The 23,139-nt window shown below is 44.4% G+C and overlaps 2 protein-coding genes across 7 annotated transcripts in view; one reads left to right on the forward strand and one right to left on the reverse strand.

Annotated features, from left to right (window-relative positions):
• Window positions 1-15,070, forward strand: part of MRS2 (magnesium transporter MRS2) — a 23,312-nt gene extending 8,242 nt beyond the window's left edge. The window contains exons 5-11 of one of the 2 annotated variants that reach the window (XM_056521310.1): window positions 2,134-2,236; window positions 3,829-3,910; window positions 4,301-4,417; window positions 5,986-6,138; window positions 6,305-6,422; window positions 12,434-12,547; window positions 13,468-15,070. In XM_056521310.1, coding sequence (XP_056377285.1) covers window positions 2,134-2,236; window positions 3,829-3,910; window positions 4,301-4,417; window positions 5,986-6,138; window positions 6,305-6,422; window positions 12,434-12,547; window positions 13,468-13,527 — 747 coding nt within the window. In that variant the 3' untranslated portion in view covers window positions 13,528-15,070. Of the gene's footprint in view, window positions 1-2,133; window positions 2,308-3,779; window positions 3,911-4,300; window positions 4,418-5,985; window positions 6,139-6,304; window positions 6,423-12,433; window positions 12,548-13,467 lie in introns of both variants that reach the window. The other variant, XM_056521309.1, reaches the window with a different exon arrangement.
• The window catches only part of GPLD1 (glycosylphosphatidylinositol specific phospholipase D1), an 86,050-nt gene continuing 67,354 nt past the window's right edge, over window positions 4,444-23,139 (reverse strand). For 4 of the 5 annotated variants that reach the window (XM_056521299.1, XM_056521298.1, XM_056521297.1 and 1 more), the window contains one exon: window positions 15,379-16,507. Coding sequence is in view for 3 of the 5 variants with exons in the window: in XM_056521298.1 (XP_056377273.1) it covers window positions 16,427-16,507 (81 nt within the window). In the remaining 2 variants the exon portion in view is untranslated. Of the gene's footprint in view, window positions 4,791-15,378; window positions 16,508-23,139 lie in introns of those variants that run through there. The other variant, XR_008844153.1, reaches the window with a different exon arrangement.

Raw genomic sequence — 23,139 nt, forward strand, 5'->3', positions numbered from 1 at the left:
GGGGTCTAGAGCCCTGCTGCCGCCGCTTCTCTCCCGCTGGCTATCTGCGCCGCTGCCCATTCTCTCCCCCTGACTATCGGTGCCGGCGCCGACAGCCAGGGGGAGAGAAGGGGCAGCGTCACCCATTGCCGTTGCCTCCCCCCATCCCCGGTTGCATAATTACCTGTTGCCGGGGTCGGGTCCGCGCTGCTTCAGGCCTCCGGCATGCGTCCCCTGCGTCGTTGCTATGCACTGCACGGCGTGGCGCACTGACATCATGCGCCGTGCAGCGCATAGCAACGACGCAGGGGACGCACGCTGGAGGCCTGAAGCAGCGCGGACCCGACCCCGGCAACAGGTAATTATGCAACCGGGGATGGGGGGAGGCAACGGCAATGGGTGACGCTGCCCCTTCTCTCCCCCTGGCTGTCGGCGCCGCTGCCCCATTGCCGGCGCCGCTTCTCTCCCCCTGGCTATCGGCGCCGGCACCGATAGTCAGGGGGAGAGAACGGGCAGCGGCGCTGATAGCCAGGGGAGAGAAGGGCCGGCAGCAGGGCTCTAGACCCCAGGATAGGCAGGGGCAGAGAAGCTGGCAGTGCTGGCTGTCTCTGCACCTGCAAAGCCGCTGCAGTTCATTGATTTAAATCGCCCGCTTTAAATCAGTGAACTGCAGCGGCTTATCGGTGTATAACACGCACATAGACTTTAGGCTAGAAATTTTAGCGTAAAAAGTGCGTGTTATACGCCGATAAATACGGTAGATTATATTATATGTAATTTTTTTTTTCTTTCTTGGTCACTGCACCTGCACTCACATTTAAGCTCAGAAATGTTTTATTTATACAGTTATCGCTTGTCTGGGCACTAGTAACCACTGAATATTTTGTGAGACGTTTCCGAGAAAATTTTCTGGGATGTAAAATTTGGCGCCAAACTCGGCAATTGTGGCGCAAAAAAATATGGCTGCAACAAAAAAAACAAAAACCTTTTTGGCACAAAAAAAAAGGCGCAAAAATGAATTTTCACATATTTTCAAAGCAGCACAAGAGACTAGAGATTAGCGAACTTACAGTAAATTTGATTCGTCGCAAACTTCTCAGCGCGGTAATTGATGACTTATCCTGCATAAATTAGTTCAGCTTTCAGGTGCTCCCGTGGGCTGGAAAAGGTGGATACATTCCTAGGAGACTCTTTCCTAGGACTGTATCCATCTTTTCCAGCCCTCCGGAGCACCTGAAAGCTGAACTAATTTATGCAGGATAAGTCATCGACTGCCGAGCCGAGAAGTTCGTGACGAATCGAATTTACTGTAAGTTCGCTAATCTCTACAAGAGACCTTTGAAAATGTGAGGAGAAAAAAAAGGTGTGAATAATATCGCTGGAACAGAAATTACAGCAGTTTTTGACTCTCTCCCCCAATATATAAAAATACGGATGGATTTTTTACAGCCACATGTACAACCACTTTCCCATAGACTTACATAGAGCACATGAATGTTAAAAATGCGGACACAGTTTGTCTGCTGTTTTCCAAATATATTTTTAAAAATCAAATACGCCTGAAAAAAAAACACTGTGTGAACCCAGCCCTAGACTCTTTACAGATCTCATGGAGAATTTAGGAAAAAAAATGTGAATTTCTAAGTGAGGAAATTGAAATAAACCCGTGCTTAGAGCATGCTGAGTTTTCGACACGCTTCCACTGACCCAAAATAAAGCACCCCATTAGAGAGTAATTCCACAAAAGCAATGTAGGTAGGACATTGTATATTTCCTTATTGGCTTCCAGCTAATATCTGGCTACAGCATTTTATTTAAACATCTCTACAAGCAAATGGTTCATGGTGGGTGGTCACGTTGCTGAGGCAACTGTACAAAGCCCAGCAAGTTCCGTGCATGAATCCATTTCTAATTGATAGGAGTTTGGCACGGAACTTGCTGGGTATCGTATTGGTACCTCAGCAACCTGACTGCCTTGCATGAACCTGTGTCTCCATGTCCAAACTGAAGAACAGGTGAGAGATCAGCTACACATTAACAATAAATGGAAATCGCTAAATGCATTAGGTTTGTGAATACCAGATGTCAAAAGTGTAATAGCAATGACGTTGGTTATTACAATACAGCATAAATCTTTTTTCTAATGTTTTGTAGTTCGTAAAAGCTGTCATCACTTCTGAGTATCTCCTGATTCTGGATTATCGGAACCTCCACCTGGAGCAGTGGTTTCTCCGTGAACTTGCACCTCAGTTAGCAGGTGAAGGCCAACTAGTCACATACTCTTTACCTTTTGAATTCAGGGCTTTGGAAGCAATATTGCAGCATAGGGTAAGACATCATTATTGTTCTTTCAATGTGTGAGCGCATACAGTGACTGCTGTGCCAATGAGAGCCTCTCCAGAGCAGTCAGTGCCTAGACTCTTCATTTCTGATATGTCCTTGCTCCGGTTTTATTTGAGCACTTTTTACTATGTTACAGAACTATCTGTTTAACAATTCCCTTATATAATTTGAGTCTGACCCACAGGGTTGCAGAGTTAGTTTTCACTCGGCAGATTTGTTGCAGAAATTTGCGTAGCTGAAAATCATTTTTGTGCATCTGAATCTGGTTGTTTAGAATTTATGCAAGCCCCCTTTATATGATTAAGACAGTCCCTGAATATTCTGCAACAAATCTGCCACATGTGAAAATCAAATTGTTGTAGCCAAGAGACAGCAGGGCTCAGAGATATTAATCACATCCATCAAAACATAATAATAAAAATAATAATAATTAAAAAAAAAAACACAGGTACACAATTGGCAGCTGGATGTGCTATGTGGCCCACAACGTTGGTTGGGACTGAGGCACCTGGGTTTTCATGCTTGATGCAGGCAGCTATCCTAACCATAGAGGTTATATCAGGAAGAAAGAACAATGAGGGGTTACCTTGAGAAGTGGCAAGCTTTTGGAGGCCAGGAATGGAGCCAGAGGGAGAAGGACTTATTGAGCCCATGGAGTGGGAGGTAGGAGGCCCCTGAGGAAGACAAGGGGAGATAGATGGGGAACAGCAAGAAGAGGGGCCTTCAAGAGGCCTTGTGGGTAAGACTGAACTGATGGAGAGGCTCCTGAATACAAAGCCAACAGGGGCTAAAGCAACGAGAAAGATCACACCTGTCATAGACACCAGGTACCACGTGGGTTTTCTTGCCCACTAAGAAGCTACTGCTAATGGATAATAATACTTTTAGGTTAAAGCTAGACCTTAACAATCACACACTTAAAGGGGTTATTTAGGAATAGAAAAACAAAACTGTCCTCCGTTCAGCTCTATTGAAGTGAATAGAGCAAAGTTGTAATACCACAACCCAAGGACAGGTGTGGTGCTGTTTGTGGAAGAAATCTGTTTTTTATTTCTGGATAACCCCCTTTAGGCTAGGTTTCCACACGGCCGTCACACCCCCTCCCATAGACTTGCATTGAGAGGGCGGGGTGTGACGTCATGAGGGGGCGTGGCTATGAGGTCACAAGCTCCCAGTGCCTGCTCCAGCCTTCGGAACAGTTTGTTCCAAACGCTGAGCAGCGCAGTACCCCTTTAAGGACTGCTCACTTACTGTCTAATAAGTTGGAAGCCATTGTAATAGGACAATTATCTATCTTGTCAGAGGTTTTAATGTTTTGTCTGATCAGTGTATGTTTGTACCATTCTATTATGTACAGTAGTGTATACCATCTTGGGTATTAGGTAAATATTTTGGATGTCTGTAGTAGGTACAGGTCACATACTTGTGTAATGTTAAAATTTAAACATTTTCTCCAGATTAGCACTCTGCAAGGGAGACTTCATTTTTTACAACCTCATATCCTAGAAACCTTGGAAGCTTTGGTGGACCCCAAACTCCTTTCTGTAGATAGAAGTAAACTGCATATCCTACTTCAAAATGGCAAAACGTAAGTAGTTCATAATGGGGAATGAGAGAACAAGTTAAAGGGGTACTCCGTTCCCTTGCTTTCCGAGCTCCGCTCCCCAGCATCCGGAAGTTATTGTTCCAAACGATGTGTGTGCGGGCTTCCGTGTTCATGGCCGCCCCCTTGTGATGTCACGCCCGCCCCCTCAATGAAAGTCTATGGGACTTTCGTTGAGGGGGCGGGCGTGACGTCACGAGGGGGCGGCCCTGAACACGGAAGCCCGCACACACATCGTTTGGAACAATAACTTCCGGATGCTGGGGAGCGGAGCTCGGAAAGCAAGGGAACGGAGTACCCCTTTAACTTCTGCATTGGACTGGTGGAGGGAAAGTTTAAAAATGTTCGTGTATTTATTTCATGTTTATTTTACAGTCTGTCAGAGCTGGAAACAGATATAAAAGTTTATAAAGAAGCAATTCTGGAAATTCTGGATGAAGATGAGCTTATAGAAGAGCTGTGTCTGACCAAACTGTCTGAGCCCCAAGCAATGTATGTATTAATATAACTAAATGTGTATATTTTTTTATTATTTATTTATTATATAATATACTGTACATGTATGCTTACTTAGCCATCTATGTAACTTGCCTTTCAACAAACTTTGCAGAAAAATGTCTTTCTCTACTTCTTCTCAGATCCTTTTTCTCCTCAATTCTGACCACTGCAACTATAGGGATGACAGGGGGAGTGGACTCCTGTACCCCGTGGGTGACCTCGCAGTTTGATCCGGGAAATCATGGCCTCTGGGTCTGCTAGCTGTGGAAGCAACAGACTGGGTCTCACAGTCTGTCGGTGTAATACTAACAGCTATAGTACACTGCAGTATAGATGTACTGTACTAGTGATCAGATCATTGCCGTCCCTAAGGGGACAAAAAAGTTTTGCATTCAAATCTGGATAATTTTGACAGTGTCTAGTCTACATTTGCACTGTTTAATTTTTAGACACTATTAGTAAATCTGTCCTAATGTATTTTTGTATTGCAAATAATAGAAGGGTTGCCTCATCATAAACAATAATAGAATATGGTAATATCTGCCTTTTGAGGCCACTGATATATACAGTGATCCCTCAACTTACAATGGCCTCAACATACAATAGTTTCAACATACAATAGTCTTTTCTGGACCATTGTAACTTGAAACCAGACTCAACATACAATGTGCAGACAGTCCAGATCTGTGAAACGTGTCAATGGCCGGAAGAACCGACCAATCAGAATGGATATTCACTGGTAAAACCCCTGTATTACTGAAGTGTATGCACTGACTGATGTCTGGTGGCGCCCCCTACACTACAGGGAGGTAGAACATGTTCTGTACTACTCTACCTGTGCCAGGGTTAGCTGCTCCTTAGGACACCAGGTGAGGGCGGCTCCATGTTACTTTTTTAGGACATTGCGTGTACTGTACAGGACCCTGAAGAAGCTCCTGTCCTCTACACAGACCAGTGTTTCCCAAGCAGCGTGCCCCCAGCTGTTGCAAAACTACAACTCCCAGCAACTCCCAGGGAGTTGTAGTTTTGCAACAGCTGGAGGCTCCCTGCTTGAGAAACACTGACATAGACAGTGATTTACAGCTCCCACCAGATCTTTCTTTCTTTTATATTACTTTTATATGCATTTTATACTTTATCTATATTAGTTATCTACTTATTTTTCTTTAATCCTCACTTTTTCCTATTTTTGGAGGACATTTTGGTGCCTTTAGAACCAATTACCAGGTTTCCATAGAGTTCTGGTCTCAACATACAATGGTTTCAACATACAATGGGCGTCTCAGAACCAATTCATATTGTAACTTGAGGGAGCACTGTACAAGACTGACTTTCTAAAGCACTAGGGTAGTCACACTTGATACATTTTCATTCATGCAGATTCATATCATTGCTCTAAAATGCTGCACTGAAAAGTTTCTTCCAGGATTTTATACCTGATTGTTTCCTCAGACGATAGACGGCGTCTTTAGAAGGACTGATGAGGGAATCGTGGTTTATGGTGATTTTTTTTCAACGCATGTTAGCAGTCTTGTACTAGTTTATATTGCTTTTATTTGCAGTGAAGAGAGCACTTCTCGGATAGATCACACAGAAGAAATGGAGCTGCTGCTTGAGAATTATTACAGACAAGCAGAAGACCTGGCAAATGTAGCCAGAGAGCTGCGTGTGCTGATTGATGACTCCGAAAGTGTCATTTTTATTAACTTGGACAGGTCAGTTTTCTTGTTATCGTACATATCTCTTGTGTGTTGTTTCTGGTGATATATTTTAGGCATTTACACACCATATAAAATGATCTATTAGCATTCAGAATTTTGTGTTAGTGGTTGAAATGTCATTAAAGGACGTTGTGCAATTTATTTATTTTTAATCTTCCAGCCATCGCAATGTGATGATGAGACTCAATTTACAGCTGACAATGGGAACCTTTTCCTTCTCTCTCTTCGGTCTGATTGGAGTGGCTTTTGGTATGAACTTGGAGTCTACTTTTGAAGAGGTTTGTGGTGTTTCTTTGATTTGTGTAATATTTTTAACTGGTGACAGTTTTTTAGGTTTGTAAATTACCTCTGTTTAACCCATAGGGCAGTGTCTGCCAACCAGGGTTCTTCCAGATGTTGCAAAACTACAACTCCAAGCATGCCTGGACAGCCCATGCATTCTGGGAGTTGTACTGGGAGTTGTAGTTTTGCAATACCTCGAGGCACCCTGGTTGGGAAACACTGCCATAGGAGGACAATGTATGTAAATTTACCTTATGGTGCCCTGGTACTTAGTGCTCCGTGACATACGTTTACATACGTGCATTCGCTTTATACAATCATGGCTGTAAATGTTGGCTCCCCTGAAATTTTTCTAGAAAATGAAGTATTTCTCACAGAAAAGGATTGCAGTAACACATGTTTTGCTATACACATGTTTATTCCCTTTGTGTGTATTGGAACTAGGGATCGACCGATATCGTTTTTTTAGGGCCGATACCGATAAGCGATATTCCGGTATAAGTTATTGGCTATTTAACCCCATGCGACACCGCTGCAGATCATTGATTTAAAGCGGGTGCTTTAAATCAATGCACTGCAGTGGCTTTTGCGGGGCCATAGGCCGCCGCCGCCACCACCCGCTTCTCTCCCCCTATCTGTCAGGGTGGTCCGGGCCATCCATCCTTCCTGTAGTGTCCGGCGGCATTCCGGGTGGAGGGTGAAACGGTCCGGGCTGTCCTTCTCCGGCGGTCATCTTCTCCATTCCGGGCAGGCTCCGGCCTAGTACGCTGCAATAATGCCGCTGCGCAGTGACGCCCGTGCACAGCGACGCACCTGACGTCACGGCGTAGAAGAAGGACAGCCCGGACCAGTTCACCCGGCACGCCCCCGGACACTACAGGAACGATGGATGGCCCGGACCACCCCCATTACGGGTAAGTTTAATTTTTTTATTGACTCGGAGGGTGGGGGAGGGGCCCGACCGGTATAGCGGTATGGGCAAAAATCCATACCGGTATACCGCCCAGCATCACGGTGGGGGGTGCAACGCGGTGCGGCGGGTCGGGGGGGTGGCGGTCGTGGTACGGGGCATTATCGGCAAGGTAATTGCCGATACCGATAATGCCCAAAATCGTGATTATCGGCCGATAATATCGGCTATACCGATAATCGGTCGATCCCTAATTGGAACTAAACCAAACAAGGGAGGAAAAAAAAAATCTAATTGGACATCATGTCACACCAAACTCCAAAAATGGGCTGGACCAAACTATTGGCATTCTTTCAAAATTGTGGAAAAATAAGATAGTTTTCAGCATGTGATGCTCTTTTAAACTCACCTGGGGCAAGTAACAGGTGTGGGCAATATAAATATTAACACCTACCTGAAAGCAGATAAAAAGGAGAGAAGTTCACTGTCTTTGCATTGTGTGTCTGTGTGTGCCACACTTGGCATGGACAACAGAAAGAGGAGAAGAGAACTGTCTGAGGACTTGAGAACCAAAATTGTGGAAAAATATCAGCAATCTCAAGGTTAAAAGTCCATCTCCAGAGATCTAGATTTGCCTTTGTCCACAGTGCGCAACATTATCAAGAAGTTTGCAACCCATGGCACTGTAGCTAATCTCCCTGGGCGTGGATGGAAGAGAAAAATTGATGAAAGGTGTCAACGCAGGATAGTCGGGATGGTGGATAAGCAGCTCCAAACAAGTTCCAAAGATATTCAAGCTGTCCTGCAGGCTCAGGAGCATAAGTGTCAGCGCAAACTATCCGTCGACATTTAAATGAAATTAAACGCTATGGCAGGAGACCCAGGAGGACCGCACTACTGACACAGAGACATAAATAAAAAAAAAAGCAAGACTACATTTTGCCAAAATCCTTCTGAGAAAACATCTTGTGGACAGATGAGACCAAGATAGAGCTTTTTCTTGTCAAGCATATCATTCTACTGTTTACCGAAAACGGAATGAGGCCTACAAAAAAATTAACACAGTGCCTACAGTGAAATATGGTGAAGGTTCAATGATGTTTTGGGGTTGTTTTGCTGCATCTGGAACTGGGTCCCTTGAATATGTGCAAGGCAGCATGAAATATGAGGATTACCAACGGGTTTTGGGTCGCACTGTACAGCCCAGTGTCAGAAAGCTGGGTTTGCGTCCAAGATCTTGGGTACTTTTGAAGTTTGGTGTGACATTATGTCCAATTTGTTTTTTTCCTCCCTTTTTTGGTTTAGTTCCAATACACACAAAGGGAATAAACATGTGTATAGCAAAACACGTGTTACTGCAATCCTTTTCTGTGAGAAATACTTCATTTTCTTGACGTTGGGGTGCATACATTTACGGCCATGACTGTAGATGGCGGGTTCTGAATTATATCAGAAGCTGGGACCTCACTGCTAATGATGGACATTGGCAATCCTGCCATTAACCCTTTAGATGCCATGATCGGTGCTGATCACAGCATCTAAAACAGTTTTGGGGCTTTGGGGACACTTATCAGACCACCTGCAGTTCACCTGAGTAAAAATGGTGGCCGGAGGTCTCTTGGCCTTTTCCGGGCCACTCTCCAGGAATCTACTTGTAAAATCTACCTCAGGCAGACGGTAGAAACAATTACCAATATTACTGCATAGCCCTGTACAGGTAATAGTAAAAGATTGCGATTAATAGTCCCCACTATGTGAAATAATATTGTGAAATGGATAGTGTTATATTATTTTTTTAACCCTTTAAGGACCCAGGCTTTTTCCGTTTTTTGTTTTTTTTTTCATTTTCAATTTTTCCTCCTTAAAGAGGTACTCCGCCCCTGGACATCTTATCCCCTATCCAAAGGATAGGGGATAAGATGTCAGGTCGCCGGGGTCCCGCTGCTGGGGACCCCGGGGATCGCTGCTGCAGCACCCCGCTATTATTACTGTGCAGAGCGAGATTGTTCTGCACGTAATGACGGGCAATACAGGGGCCGGAGCATCGTTACATCACGGCTCCGCCCCTCGTGACGTCACGGCCCGCCCCCGTCAATACAAGACTATGGGAGGGGGCGTGGCGGTCGTCACGCCCCCTGCCATAGACTTGCATTAAGGGGACGGGCCGTGATGTTATGAGGGGCGGAGCCATGACATCATGCTGCTCCGGCCCCTGCATCGCCCGTCATTACGCACATAGCTCGCTCGCTCTGTGCAGTAATGATTGCGCAGTGCCGCAGCGGCGATCCCCGGGGTCCCCAGCAGCGGGACCACAGCGATCTGACATCTTATCCCCTATCCTTTGGATAGGGGATAAGATTCCAGGGGCGGAGTACCCCTTTAACTTAAAAAAATCATAACTCTTTAAAATTTTGGTAAAAAATGATACCTTATCTTTATTCTGTAGGTCCATACCCTACTTGTATAGGTTTGATTTTGTATCACTTCAGAAAAAAAGCATGAATACATGCAGGAAAATGTATATGTTTAAAATTGTCATTTTCTGAGCCCTATAACTTTTTTATTTTTCTGTGTTCAGGGCGCTATGAGGGCTCTTTTTTTGAGCCATGATCTGAAGTTTTTAGCGTACCATTTTTGTTCTGATCAGACTTTTTGATCACTTTTTATGAACTTTTTTGTGAGTGATCAAAAATGCGCTATTTTGGACTTTGGCATTTTTTTTGCGTGTACGCCATACGCCATTGAACGAGCGGTTTAAAAAGTGGTATATTTTTATAATTCGGACATTTCCGCGCGCGGCGATACCACATATGTTTATTTTTATTATTATTTACTCTGTTTTTTTTTATTCTTGGAAATGCCGGGTGATTCAAACTTTTATTAGGGGAAGGGATAATTGAAAGGGTTAATGATTTTTTTACACTTTTCTTATGCAATATTATACCTCCTATAGGGGGCTATATCATTGCATTTACTGATCTTTTACACTGATTGATCCATCTCCATAGGAATGGATCAATCAGTGTTTTCGGCGATTGAATGCTCAAGCCTGGATCTCAGGCTTGAAGCATTCATTCGGCGATCGGACAGCACAGGAGAAAGGTAAGAGACCTTCCTCCTGTGCTACAGCTGTTCGGGATGCCGCGATTATACCGCGGCGATCCCGAACAGCTCCCTGAGCTAGCCGGGCATTTTTACTTTAGTTTTTAGCCGCGCGGCTCAGCTTTGAGCGCGTGGCTAAAGGGTTAATAGTGCGCAGCACCGCGATCAGTGCTGTGCACTATTAGCGGCGGGTCCCGGCTTCACTATGACGCCGGGCCCGCCACGATATGATGCGGGGTCACCGTGTGACCCCGCGTTATATCGCAGGACCGGGACTCAGGGCGTAAGTTTACGCCCTGGGTCCTTAACAGGTTTAAGTATTTTGTAAAAATATTAATATGCCCCTTCCCCAATAAAAAATGACATTACCCACCTTTTTCCATTTTACAAATAAATATATAAATAAAAATACTTGGTATCTCCGCTTGCTGAAATGTTTGATCTATTAAAATTTTATGTTAATGATCCCATACGGTGAATAGTGCAATCATAAAAAAAAAAAAAAAAAGTCAAAGGATAGGGGATAAGATGTCTGATCGCGGGGGTCCCTCCGCTGGGACCCCCTGTAATCTCCGTGCAGCACCTGATGGCTGTCTTGCCCCCTCCCATGGACATGAATGGAGGGGCCTTTGTTTAACATCACGTCTCCTTCCGCAGGAACCCAGCATTCTAAACATACTGTTTAGAATACCAAGTGCTGCATGGAGATCGTGGGTGGTCCCGGCGAAGGGGCCCCCCACGATCAGACATTTCTAGGGGCGGAGTACCCATTTAAGCATTTAAAAGAAAAGCATGTAAACATGGGTATCGTTTTAATCGTATTGACCCACAGAATAAAGATAACATGTCAGCTTTACTGTAAAGTGCACTGCGTTAAAAAATTGTCTGTGTCCTCAAGGCCAAAATGGGCTTTGTACTTAAGGTATTAAAAATTCAAGCCTTCCAATTCTTATCAGCTGCTGTGTGCCCTGGAGCACGTTATGTAGTTCTTTCCAATCCATCTCTGCCCATGGTAGGAACTATACAGAGCAGGAGCAAACCCCCAGAGAAAATCTCTTTATTCACCTACTATGGACTGTTCCCAACATGACAGAGGTGGCAGCTGGGAACACTGTTTTGGAAAGTACCGTATTTTTCGCCGTATAAGACGCACTTTTTCTTCCCCAAAACTGGGGGGAAAAAGTCGGTGCGTCTTATACGGCGAATACACCCCTATCGCGGCGGTCCCTGCGGCCATCAACGGCCGGGACCCGCGGCTAATACAGGACATCACCGATCGCGGTGATGCCCTGTATTAACCCTTCAGACGCGGCAATCAAAGCTGACCGCCGCGTCTGAAGGGAAAGTGACACTAACCCGACTGATTACACCGCGGCGGTCCCGAACAGCCCGACTGAATAGCCGGGTTAGTGCTTAGAGGACACCGGGGGGACCTTATCTGCCTCCTCTGTGTCTTCTCCGTTCAGGGATCCCCTGTATGGCCGGCGCACTCCTTCCTCGTCATCACGTCGTCGCGTACGTGCGTCGGCGTGTGTAACGACGTGATGGCGGCGACGGAGAGCGAGGATACCCGGCCGGCAGCAGAGACGTTCCAGAGCGACGGGGACACAGCGACAGCGATGGAGCGACATCCAGGGCAGCGGTGACGGGTCCGGAGCGGCGGGGACACGTGAGTATTACCTCCTCCTGCAGTGGTCTTCAATCTGCGGACCTCCAGATGTTGCAAAACTACAACTCCCAGCCAATGTCCGGGCATGCTGGGAGTTGTAGTTTTGCAACATCTGGAGGTCCGCAGGTTGAAGACCACTATTGGGTTCAAAATCTTTATTTTTTTAGATTTTGCCCCTAAAAATTGGGTGCGTCTTATACGCCGGTGCGTCCTATAGGACGAAAAATACGGTAGTACTTGAGTTCCCCAGAGCACACAGCATATAAGCATCTTAGAATATTTTGACTTTGTTGTCATATTCCCCTTTCTTCTTTCTACCACTATAGGATCCCCAAGTGTTTTGGTTTGTTACAGGAGTTATGTTCCTAGGAAGTGGGCTGATCTGGAGACGCTTGCTTTCCTTTCTTGGAAGACATCTGGAGCCATCAAAGCCTCCTTCGGTATGTTAATCAGCAGGCTAGCTTAAAATGTAAGGCTAGGTTCACGCAACAGAATCTCCAGCCTGAAATATTCCTTCTGGAGATTCCGAGTGTGCCTGGCATTGGGGTTCTGCTTCGTTGGAATTTTGCAAGCAGGATTTCAAAATGGAATTATATTTGGAAATTCAATAATGTGAACCTTGCCTTTAAAAGGGTACTCCACTGTAAAAAAAAAAAAAAATAATAATAATAATAATAATTATTATTTTAATCAACTGGTTCAACAGAAAGTTAAACAGATTTGTAAATGACTTCTATTAAAAAAATCTTAATCCTTCCAGTACTTATCGGCTGCTGTATGTTCCACAGGATGTTATTTTCTTTTTGAATTTCCTTTCTGCCTGACCACAGTGCTCTCTGCTGACACCTCTGTCCATTTTAGGAGTAGAAGCAAATCCCCATAGAAAACCTATCCTGCTCTGGACACTTCCTAAAATGGACAGAGGTGTCAGCAGAGAGCACTGTGGTTAGACAGAAAAGAAATTCAAAAAGAAAAGCACTTCCTGTGGAGCATACAGAAGCTGATAAGTACTGGAAGGATTAAGATTTTTTAATAGCTGTAATTTACAAACCTGTTTAACTTTCTGGCACCTGTTGATTTAAAAAATAAAAATAAAATGTTTACCAGGGGAGTACCCCTTTAAATGCTGTAATGTGTTTTAAAGGAGTACTGACGAAAATACTTCAGGTTAGGGAATAAATAGCTGATCACTCAGTGAGGAACGTGTGTCGTCAGTTTTACTCACGCAGTTTAAAAAAAACTTAAACACATGTCTCTCCTTTCAATCTTACAAACTATGTAACATTTCCAATTTTCTTAGTAAATCTTTTTCAATGTAATTTTTCAAAAATGTTAAATGTGGTGTTTTGTTTTTTTTAAGATCTGGAAGCGGGCTTTTCCCTTTAATGGAAGAACAGATCCTACAAATGGGCAGAAATAGTCATTTCCCATGTGAGGTCAGAGGACATTGGACATATGACCTGTGTGACTGTTACGCTGTCGGCTTACACACTCAATGATTTGTAAATCATGTTGGGGTATAAACTTTGCAAATCATAGTAATGTCTCTGCCCCCTTCATATGCAGGACATGCATTGTTTTCCTAAACATCATTCATCTGCACCTTACAATACTTTTGGAATGTAATGTGTGTATTTTTTTAAAATTATTTTTACAGATTTTGTAGAAAATGCCATGTAGCGAAAACATCAGGTTTTTGTAACTTGAACACACCGATTAGCTTTACAAACTGATACTATTTTACGGTACACGGAGTAGAGAGTGTGAGGTTAGTCTCCCACCGCAGTGCCTTGAAGAGTCCAATCCTCGTTTTCATGTACTCCCACTCACTGTACTGTATGATGCTGCTATATTATGTACATCTCTTTATTGTCTTATCCTCTGGTGCCTTATTTGTTTCTTACAATGTGCCACATTTACATTTTTATCAGTTGAAGTTTGGACATTTTCTAGAGCAAACAAGAATGGCGCTGACCATACATTGTTTTGTTTTTATGTGAAGCAACATTGCCATAACAAGTTTTATTTAACACGATTAATCTGTCCTACATTGTATAACAATAACCCTTTGTATAATAAAACTGCTATTCTTAGTGGTAAGGATGATGGTGAGCTTGGCTGTTGAACTTTGGCCAGTGTAGGCTTCATACACATTAATAGATTATTTAAAAAAAAAATGGAGCTATAATAGGGCACCCCTAGAAGTTACTGGTGCCTCTATTGTACCTAATTTTAGATTATAACAGGCTATGTACAGGTCATATATATATATATATATATACACACACAACAGAACATTGTATGGCAGTCCACAGAATACCTTAAGCTCCATAGCACTGGTGCCTTATGGGATACTATTGTCCATCAAATATATTGTGTGGCATGTGTAAAGAACACAAGTAGTTATCATAATTGGTGTAATCCAACTGAATAAGAAATGAAAACAAAATACTTTTAACAGTGTTTTTAATATCGATGGCCTATTTTTTGCATAGGCTTTCTAATTGGGAGTACCAGTATTCATTATTAAAGGGGTACTCCGGTGGAATATAAAAGTGGAAAAGCAGAGAGTCAGCTCTCCATGTGTTGCAATCAGTTCTCTGATCCTGGAGGATACTTCCAAGTGGGCCGGGTCCCAGACGTTCAATGATAAAGATATATATATAATCTAGCTTCCTAAAACTTGAATTCTTTAATCCATTAAAAAAAAAGTGCAAGCTAAAGGCCAAATGAAATGCAGATGCGTTTATAGAAAACCTTACTCATAGCGTATTAGGCAGAGGAGAATGATGATATATATACCTGCTCCAAAAATATCTGTTTAGGTAAGGTACGCCTATCAAGGGGCGTGATTTCGCACCTTGAATTATGCTAAGTGATTGCAAGTTCTCCGGTGGAAACTTTTATTTTATTTTATAATGATGCCAGAAAGTTAAACAGATTTGTATATTACTTCTATTAAAAAAAAATCTTAATCCTTCCAGTACTTTTTAGCTGCTGAATACTACAGAGGAAATTATTTTCATTTTGGAACACAGAGCTCTCTGCTGACATCACGAACACAGTGCTCTCTGCTGACATCTCTGTCCAGAGTAGGAGAAAATCCCCATAGCAAACATATGCTGTTCTGATCAGTTCCTAAAATGGACAGAGATGTCAGCAGAGAGCACTGTGCTCATGATGTCAGCAGAGAGCACTGTGTTCCAAAAAGAAAATTATTTCCTCTTTAGTATTCAGCAGCTAATAAGTACTGGAAGGATTAAGATTTTTTTAATGGAAGTAATTTACAAATCTGTTTAACTTTCTGGCACCAGTTGATTTAAAAAAAAATTTAAAAAAAGTTTTCAGCGTTTGGAACAAACTGTTCTGAACGCTGTAGCTGGTGCAGGGAGCTTGTGACGTCATAGCCCTGCCCTCTCATGTTGTCACGCCCTGCCCCCTCAATGCAAGTCTATGTTAGGGGGCATGATGTCAAAGCCCCGACCCTTCAATGCAAGTCTATTGGAGGGGGCGTGACGGCTGTCACATGCCCTCCCATAGCCCAGCCGCCTCAATGCAAGTCTATGATGTCACAAGCTCCAGTGTTCCAGCGGTAACTTGTAAGATCAGTAAACTAGATAGGTTTATGTTGTCATGAAAAAAGTATATATTCTATTTACACTCGTAAATATATTTTAAGTGGTTTGCATATACTTGTGATTTTAATATAATTTGTATATTGCATCTGAAAAGTGGTTTATGTAAATAGTATTTTATTACTACATCATTATTTTGAAGAATGTGAAATCCAACGTGAATAAAGTAGATTCAAAAGGGCAGAATGCAAATTTTACTTATTAGAAATCTGTACCAGAAGTAATACCAGAACCATTAATGGCATATTGTTTAGCCCTGAAACCTAAAGAGCTGCATTTTAGAAAATATAGCCATTAGGAAGTTTATTTTACTTTATAATATAGATATTTAGTTAATATGAGCATACTGTCTGACGAACAGAATTAAATAGCTATTGGAGTAAGACTATTAATCTCCACCAACCTGTTTCTCCCAAGGATGCATTGCCATTGTGCCATGCCGAGAAGAGGAGAAGCTTGGCAGCAGTTAGTTTTGCTTTCTTGTTAAAGCCTACAATTAGATATTTTTTTTGTTTATCTAGACCTTTTTAGTGTCAAGATCTGTCAAACTACTTCCAAATAGTTTCAATATAAATTTATAATATTTATATTTGCAACTGTGATCGTTGTAAATGGTAAAAGCTTGAGAATTTCACAAAATCTTCACGATGCATCAGACTTCAGGATCCATGGGAATTGGAATATTCAATATAGATCATAAATATAAAGGCTTCCAGCCAGTCTTGCATACATGGAGCTTCTTACAGCTGCTACCACAACCTGTCTCTGAAAGGATTAAAAAGGTGGGTAAATGTGTCACTTCCCCTACAGTAGATGTCAACCTTATTTCTAGGTTACTATTACAGGCATAGATGTATGTGCTAAAATTCTGCCTGCTTGCAGTTAATACTAGGGTAGCGTAGGAGCTTACTGAATACTGTTCCTATAATACTAGGTCACAGAAATTGTAGCCCTAGCCTAAAAGTCTGCTTCCCCTTCCTTGTACCAGCGCCTTTCAAGTCAAAGCTATCTAATTTATGGCATACCATAAGTGCATCCAGTTGTTTAAAGGGAATCTGTCTGTGAACCACCACAGGCAGCATAAAATAGGGACAAGCTCAGTTGAAAAAAAACAAGCTGTGATTTCCACACTCTGAAAAGCTACTGTGTTTCAGAGAAATCATAGGTTTTAAAACCCTGATGTTGGCACCGCTGAAAATTTTCAAGAAAATTAAATATTTCTTACAGAAAAAGATTGCAGTAACACATGTTTTGCTATACACATGTTTATTCCCTTTGTGTGTATTGGGACTAAACCAAAAAAGGGAGGAAAAAAGCTAATTGGACAAAATGTCACACTAAACTCCAAAAATGGGCTTGCAACATTATCAAGAAGTTTGCAACCCATGGCACTGTAGCTAATCTCCCTGGGCGTGGACAGAGCGAAAAATTGATGAAAGGTGTCAACGCAGGATAGTTCTGATGGTGGATAAGCAGCTCCAAACAAGTTCCAGAGATATTTACGCTGTCATGCAGGCTCAGGGAGCATCAGTGTCAGTGCGAACTATCCGTCGACATTTAAATGAAATGACTAGACTACATTTTGCCAAAATAAACTTGAGTAAGCCAAAATCCTTCTGGGAAAATGTCTTGTGGACAGCAGTGACCAAGATAAAGCTTTTTGGTAAAGCACATCATTCTACTGTTTACCCAAAATGGAATGCCTACAAAGAAAGGAACACGGTACCTACAGTGAAATATGGTGGAGGTTCAATGTTGTTTTGCTGGCACTGGGTGCCTTGAATGTGTGCAAGGCATCATGAAATCTGAGGATTACCAACGGATTTTGGGTCGAACTGTACAGCCCAGTGTCGGAAAGCTGGGTTTTCGTCCAAGATCTTGGGTCTTTCAGCAGGACAATGACCCCAAACATACGTCAAAAAACACCCAGAAATGGATGGCAACAAAGCCCTGGAGAGTTATGAAGTGGCCTGCAATGAGTCCAGATCTAAATCCCATTGAACACCTGTGGAGAGTTCTTAAAATTGCTTTTTGGAAAAGGCGCCCTTCCAATAAGAGAACTGGAGCAGTTTGCAAAGGAAGAGTGGTCCAACATTCCGGCTGAGAGGTGTAAGAAGCTTATTGATGGATATAGGAAGTGACTGATTTCAGTTATTTTTTCCAAAAGCTGTGCAACCAAATATAACGTTAAGGGTGCCAATAATGTTGTCCAGACCATTTTTGGAGTTTGGTGTGACATTATGTCCAATTTGCTTTTTTTCCCTCCTTTTTTGGTTTAATTTCAACACACAGGGAATAAACTTGTATAGCAAAACATGTGTTACTGCAATCCTTTTCTGTGAGAAATACTTCATTTTCTTGAAAAATTTCAGGGGTGCCAACATTTACGGCCATGACTGTAGGACACTGCTGTGGCCACTAATTGGCTGAGAGGTGTTGTGACATCCTGTCTGCAGCTCCAGCCAACTCCTTGGAAGAGAAGTCCAGTGTGCTGGGTTCCCTGATACCGGAGACTACTATGGAGCAAGAAAGGGGAGTTAAAGGTTTTATCGAGCAGGCTGGGCACATTAATAGTTTTTTTTTTTTTTTTCCCAGACAATGCCTTTAAAGAGCACCTCTCATGATCTTGTTAACTTTTATAATCCTCTCAGTTCACTGCCCCCATTATGATAAACCACCCCCTGCCTTTATTTTTATAATTTTTTTAAATTTTCTACCTTGACACTGCTCTGTATTTTCTGCTCAGTCTCAGATTCACAGACTGGGAAGGGGCATTACCCAGCAGCCGTGACATCATCTGAAGCCATACAGGAGAGAACTTCCCCCTTCACTCTGCTACACACAGCCCAGAGCAGTTCAGTGTGAGATGAGCTATTATTGGCTAAGGCTGCACTCACCCCTCAATACTCCAGAGGGGGAGGCGGAGCCACTGGGGTGGTGCCCTTGCTGGACCCCCCCCCCCCCCCGACCCAGGGATTGCCATGATCCCCTCGTCTGGTTGGGGGCCGCCCTGACTGGGATAGTGGCTCAGAGATAGCATGTTTCGGAATCCCAGCCTCTGCTCCATTGTCTATGGACTTTAGTCAATTGCTCTCTCACCTGCCTTCTAAAGAAGATTTTAAAGCTCTCATTACTGAAGTCAAAGACTCCTGCAGGGCAGAGATTGCCGCGATGCGCAAGGATCTTCAGCATGTCTCTGACAGGGTGGATGATTTAGAGGGGGCGCATGATTCCACTAGATCCTACATTGCACAGCTTCAGGGATCGGTGACCGCACAGACGGACTTTCTCAATGATATGCACTCTCGTCTGGAGGACCTTGACAACAGGGGTCGGCATAATAACATTCGGGTGCGGGGCTTCCAGAGGCCACACAGGCTGAGGATCTTCACATTACCCTGGAGGCTATATTCAACATGATCCTGGGAGAACCCCCGTCTCACAAGATTAAGTTGGACCGAGAGCACCAGGCTCTCAAAACCTGCCCGACCAATGGTCCACCTAGAGATGTCGTCTGCTGTGTGGCGGATTTCCAGCTAAAAGAGAGGATTATGGCAAAAGCCCACACTCTACTGAACTTTACTTTTGATGGGGCTCCCATTCAGCTATACCAAGATTTCTCCTGGATCACTTTACGCAAGCGGAGGCTGCTGCAGCCTCTCTTATCGACTCTACATTCTACACAGATCCCATACCGATGGGCTTTCCCGTTTGCTTTACAAGCCAGGAGAGGGACGCTTCTTAGTATTGAGGTCCTTTGCAGATGTTCCGGACTTTTGTGCTACCTTGGACATCCCTGTTCCCCGACTCCAAGACTGGGGTTTAATTTCCCCACCTCCTCCTCTGCCACCAGTGTGGCAGCCTGTCCGTGGGAAGCACCCTAGAGGGGGCCGAGCAACTCCTCAAGGTGGAACACTGGGTCGCGGAGCTGACCTCCCTTGAAGGGACTAATTGGGACTCTTGAGTTGTTGCTGTGTTGAGGCTGCGGACGTTTAACCTGCCTCTCTTTCCTAGTGCTTGTCAATTTATTGCTTTAACTTATGAGTGCTATGTTGTTGTGCTACTTGTTCTACTTCAGAGATGTTATTGTTGAGTAAACTTTAGCACGGCCTTAGAGCAGGACCTCTTTTCTGGTTGGCGCTCCCTTTGGTGTGTTCTTCCGTGCCCCCTCTGAGGCCATGGTACTTGTTACTGTCTTATGATTCTATTGTGCTTGGATGTCTAACCTTGTTTATTTACAGTTTTATTTGTTGTGTACTCCTACCCTGATGTCTGTCTGTCTGTTTAGTGCGTCTTTCCAGTTTCCCCCCTCTTTCTTCTCTTCCCTTCTCCTTCTTTTTTTTCTCCTAGGTCCCAGGGAAGTCGGTGGATTGTTCCCATACTGTCTCGGATGCCCCTATGGCCCTGAGTGAGTACCCTGACATACCGCAGTTTCACACCTTTCTGATCCCTCATGACTAAGTGCCTCTCCCTGAATGTGAAGGGTCTAAACACCCCTACTAAACGGCGCCTGCTTCAGAGGGAACTTGTGGCTCTAAAGGCGGACACTGTATACCTTCAGGAGACACATTTTGACAGGACTGGATCGTTTCACTTCCTCACACACATGTACCCACAGGCTTATGTTGCTTCCTCGGATAGAAAGGTAGCGGGGGTGGCCATCCTGATTTCTAGATCGTGTCCCCTGCAAATTTCCTCCACCTATGCTGACCCGTCCGGTCGGTTTGTGATAGTACAGGGGTCCTTGAGGGTAAGCAGATGCTTCTCTGCAACATATATGCTCCTAACACTACCCAGATCCCGTTTTTACGTCGGGTTCTCACACGTCTTCATACCTATCCTGCGGCCTGGCTACTGGGTGGGGATTTCATTTTTTTTTCTCCCTCTGCGGACCGCCACTCGCTCTCGGGCTCCCTGCCGTCCCCCCCTCAGCTACGCTCATCTACGCTTTTTCGGCGGCTGATTCGTTCGGCTGGACTCTATGATTTCTGGCGTATTAACCATCCCTCAGACCATTCTTTTTCTTTTTACTCGCTTCCTCACAAGACTCATACCCGTATTGATTACCTCTTTGGGAACCTCCCTCTAGTGCACATGCTCTCCTCTGCCTCCCTGGAACCTATCTCTTGTTTGGATCATGGCCCTGTCCTGGTCTCTTTCTCTCCGTTTACCTCTCCTGTCCGTCGCTGTCATTGGCGTCTCAATGACTCTTTGCTAAAATCCCTTCCTTCTCGGGAAATGATCTTGACGAGCATCACTGATTATTTCGCAACTAATGAGGGCTCTGTTACCTCCCCTGCCATTTTGTGGGAGGCTCATAAGGCGGTGGTCAGGGGCCATTGTATAGCTTTGAGCTCTAGACTGAAGCATGATGCCTCCCGAGAACTGAAGGCGGAGAGTTCTACTTTGGAAAACCTCCTATTGATGACCCCCCTCTCTCTCGGTGTTGAGGCGCTTGGTTGCAGCTCAGTCTAAACTAAGAGATCTAGCCCTCCATAAAGTGGAAAGGCAATTGCTTTTTGCCAAACAACGATTTTATGAAAAAGGTAACAAAGCTCATACTATGCTAGCTAGGCACCTGTGTAACCGTGCGGCGGCTCAGACCCCCTCCGCACTGAGAGACTGAACGGGTACCCTTCACTACCATCCTGACTCTATCTCCCGCCTTTTCTGGGAATACTACTCCAACCTGTACTCTCTACCTTTTCAGCTTCCTGTGGACCCGGGGGAGAGGGCCAGGGCTTTGGACACCTTCCTTTCCAAGTGCAGCTTGCCGGCTCTCTCGACGGCTGACCGGGAGACTCTCAATGCCCCGATCACCCTCGAGGAATTGACGGACATACTTAAGTCCTTGCCGGCGGGGCGCTCCCCGGGGCCTGACTGCTTTACTTACCTCTATTATAAGACTTATTCTTCTGTCCTCATGCCTAAACTACTCCCTCTATTCAATTCCTTTTTGAGTGGTAGTGGTATCCCGCAGTCCCTCCTACATTCCTTAATTATGCTGATCCCTAAGCCCGGGAAAGATCCTCATGATTGCTCAAGCTATAGGCCCATAGCTCTCTTAAACTCTGACCTGAAGCTGTTTTCTAAAGTGCTGGCTAACCGCCTTTGTGCATTTATGCCTACCCTCATACATAAGGATCAGGTCGGTTTCATCCCCTGTAGACAGGGTGGTGATAATACGAGAAGGGTAGTAGTCCTCATCGACTTAGTGAACCGGAGATCCGAACAGGCCTTGATTCTGAGCTTAGATGCTGAAAAGGCCTTTGATAGGTTGGGTTGGCCATTTATTTATGTTCGCTACTCTTCAAAAATTTGGGATCACTGGCAATTTCCTTTCGGCGCTGCGTATGCCACTTCCACTGCTGCCCTTAAACTGCCGACTGCTTCTTCCTCTCCCATTACTATCCATACAGACAGGGCTGTCCGCTGTCCCCTCTGATCTTTGCCCTCTGTATTGAGCCGCTGGCTGCTCTGATCCGGGGGGACCCGGATATTTCTGGGGTATCCCTTCATGACAGGACCTTCAAGATTTGCCTCTTTTGTGGATAATATTTTACTTACTCTTACTAACCCCCTGATGTCTCTGCCCTCATTATATAAACTCCTACATCTGTATGGGCGGGTATCGGGCTATAAAGTCAACCTCTCTAAGTCTGAGGCGATGCCTCTCAATCTCCCTCCTCCTGTCGTGACCCTCCTCCGGGCCAATTTTTCTTTTCGTTGGTCCCCTACTGCTTTACGGTACCTAGGGGTATCGCTAACTCAGAGCTATTCCTCCTTGTACTCTGCTAACTATCCCTCTCTTTTCCGAGAGCTGCGCGCACTGTTGGATAAATGTAGGTCACAATACATTTCTTTTTTCGGGCGCATAGCGGCAGTCAAGATGACCATCCTCCCTAAGGTTCTCTATTTTTTTTTTTAAACATTGCCGGTGCGGGTCCCCCTGGCTGCTCTACACTCGTTTCAGTCGGCTGTTTTTCCGTTCGTTGGGGAGCCGATGTCTCTTTCCATTCCAATGTCGGTGATGATGCCGAATCGGTTTTTGGGAGGGCTGGGAGTACCGGATATAGCGAAATACTACTTGGCAGCCCACTTGCGCCACCTAGCGTCCTGGTCCTCCTATCATGCATATAGTAAGTGGATGGAGCTGGAAAAACTATGGTTGGTGCCCATTCACCCTAACTCCTTACTGTGGACCATGCCAATATTTCCTTGGCTAGCCCTTTATTGGGCGCTATGTCATTCTCCAAGTACGCGTGGACTTATTGTTCGCGACGGTTTGGACTTCACTCGCCCTTTTCCCCTATGCAGTCCTTTCTCTATCACCCAGACTTCTCCACGGCGGTTACTTCTCCTATGTTTAGGGTCTGGGGTGCCCGGGGACTCTTTTG

This window comes from Hyla sarda, chromosome 5 (genome assembly GCF_029499605.1).
Source record: "Hyla sarda isolate aHylSar1 chromosome 5, aHylSar1.hap1, whole genome shotgun sequence".
In the NCBI taxonomy this organism is placed as follows: domain Eukaryota; kingdom Metazoa; phylum Chordata; class Amphibia; order Anura; family Hylidae; genus Hyla; species Hyla sarda.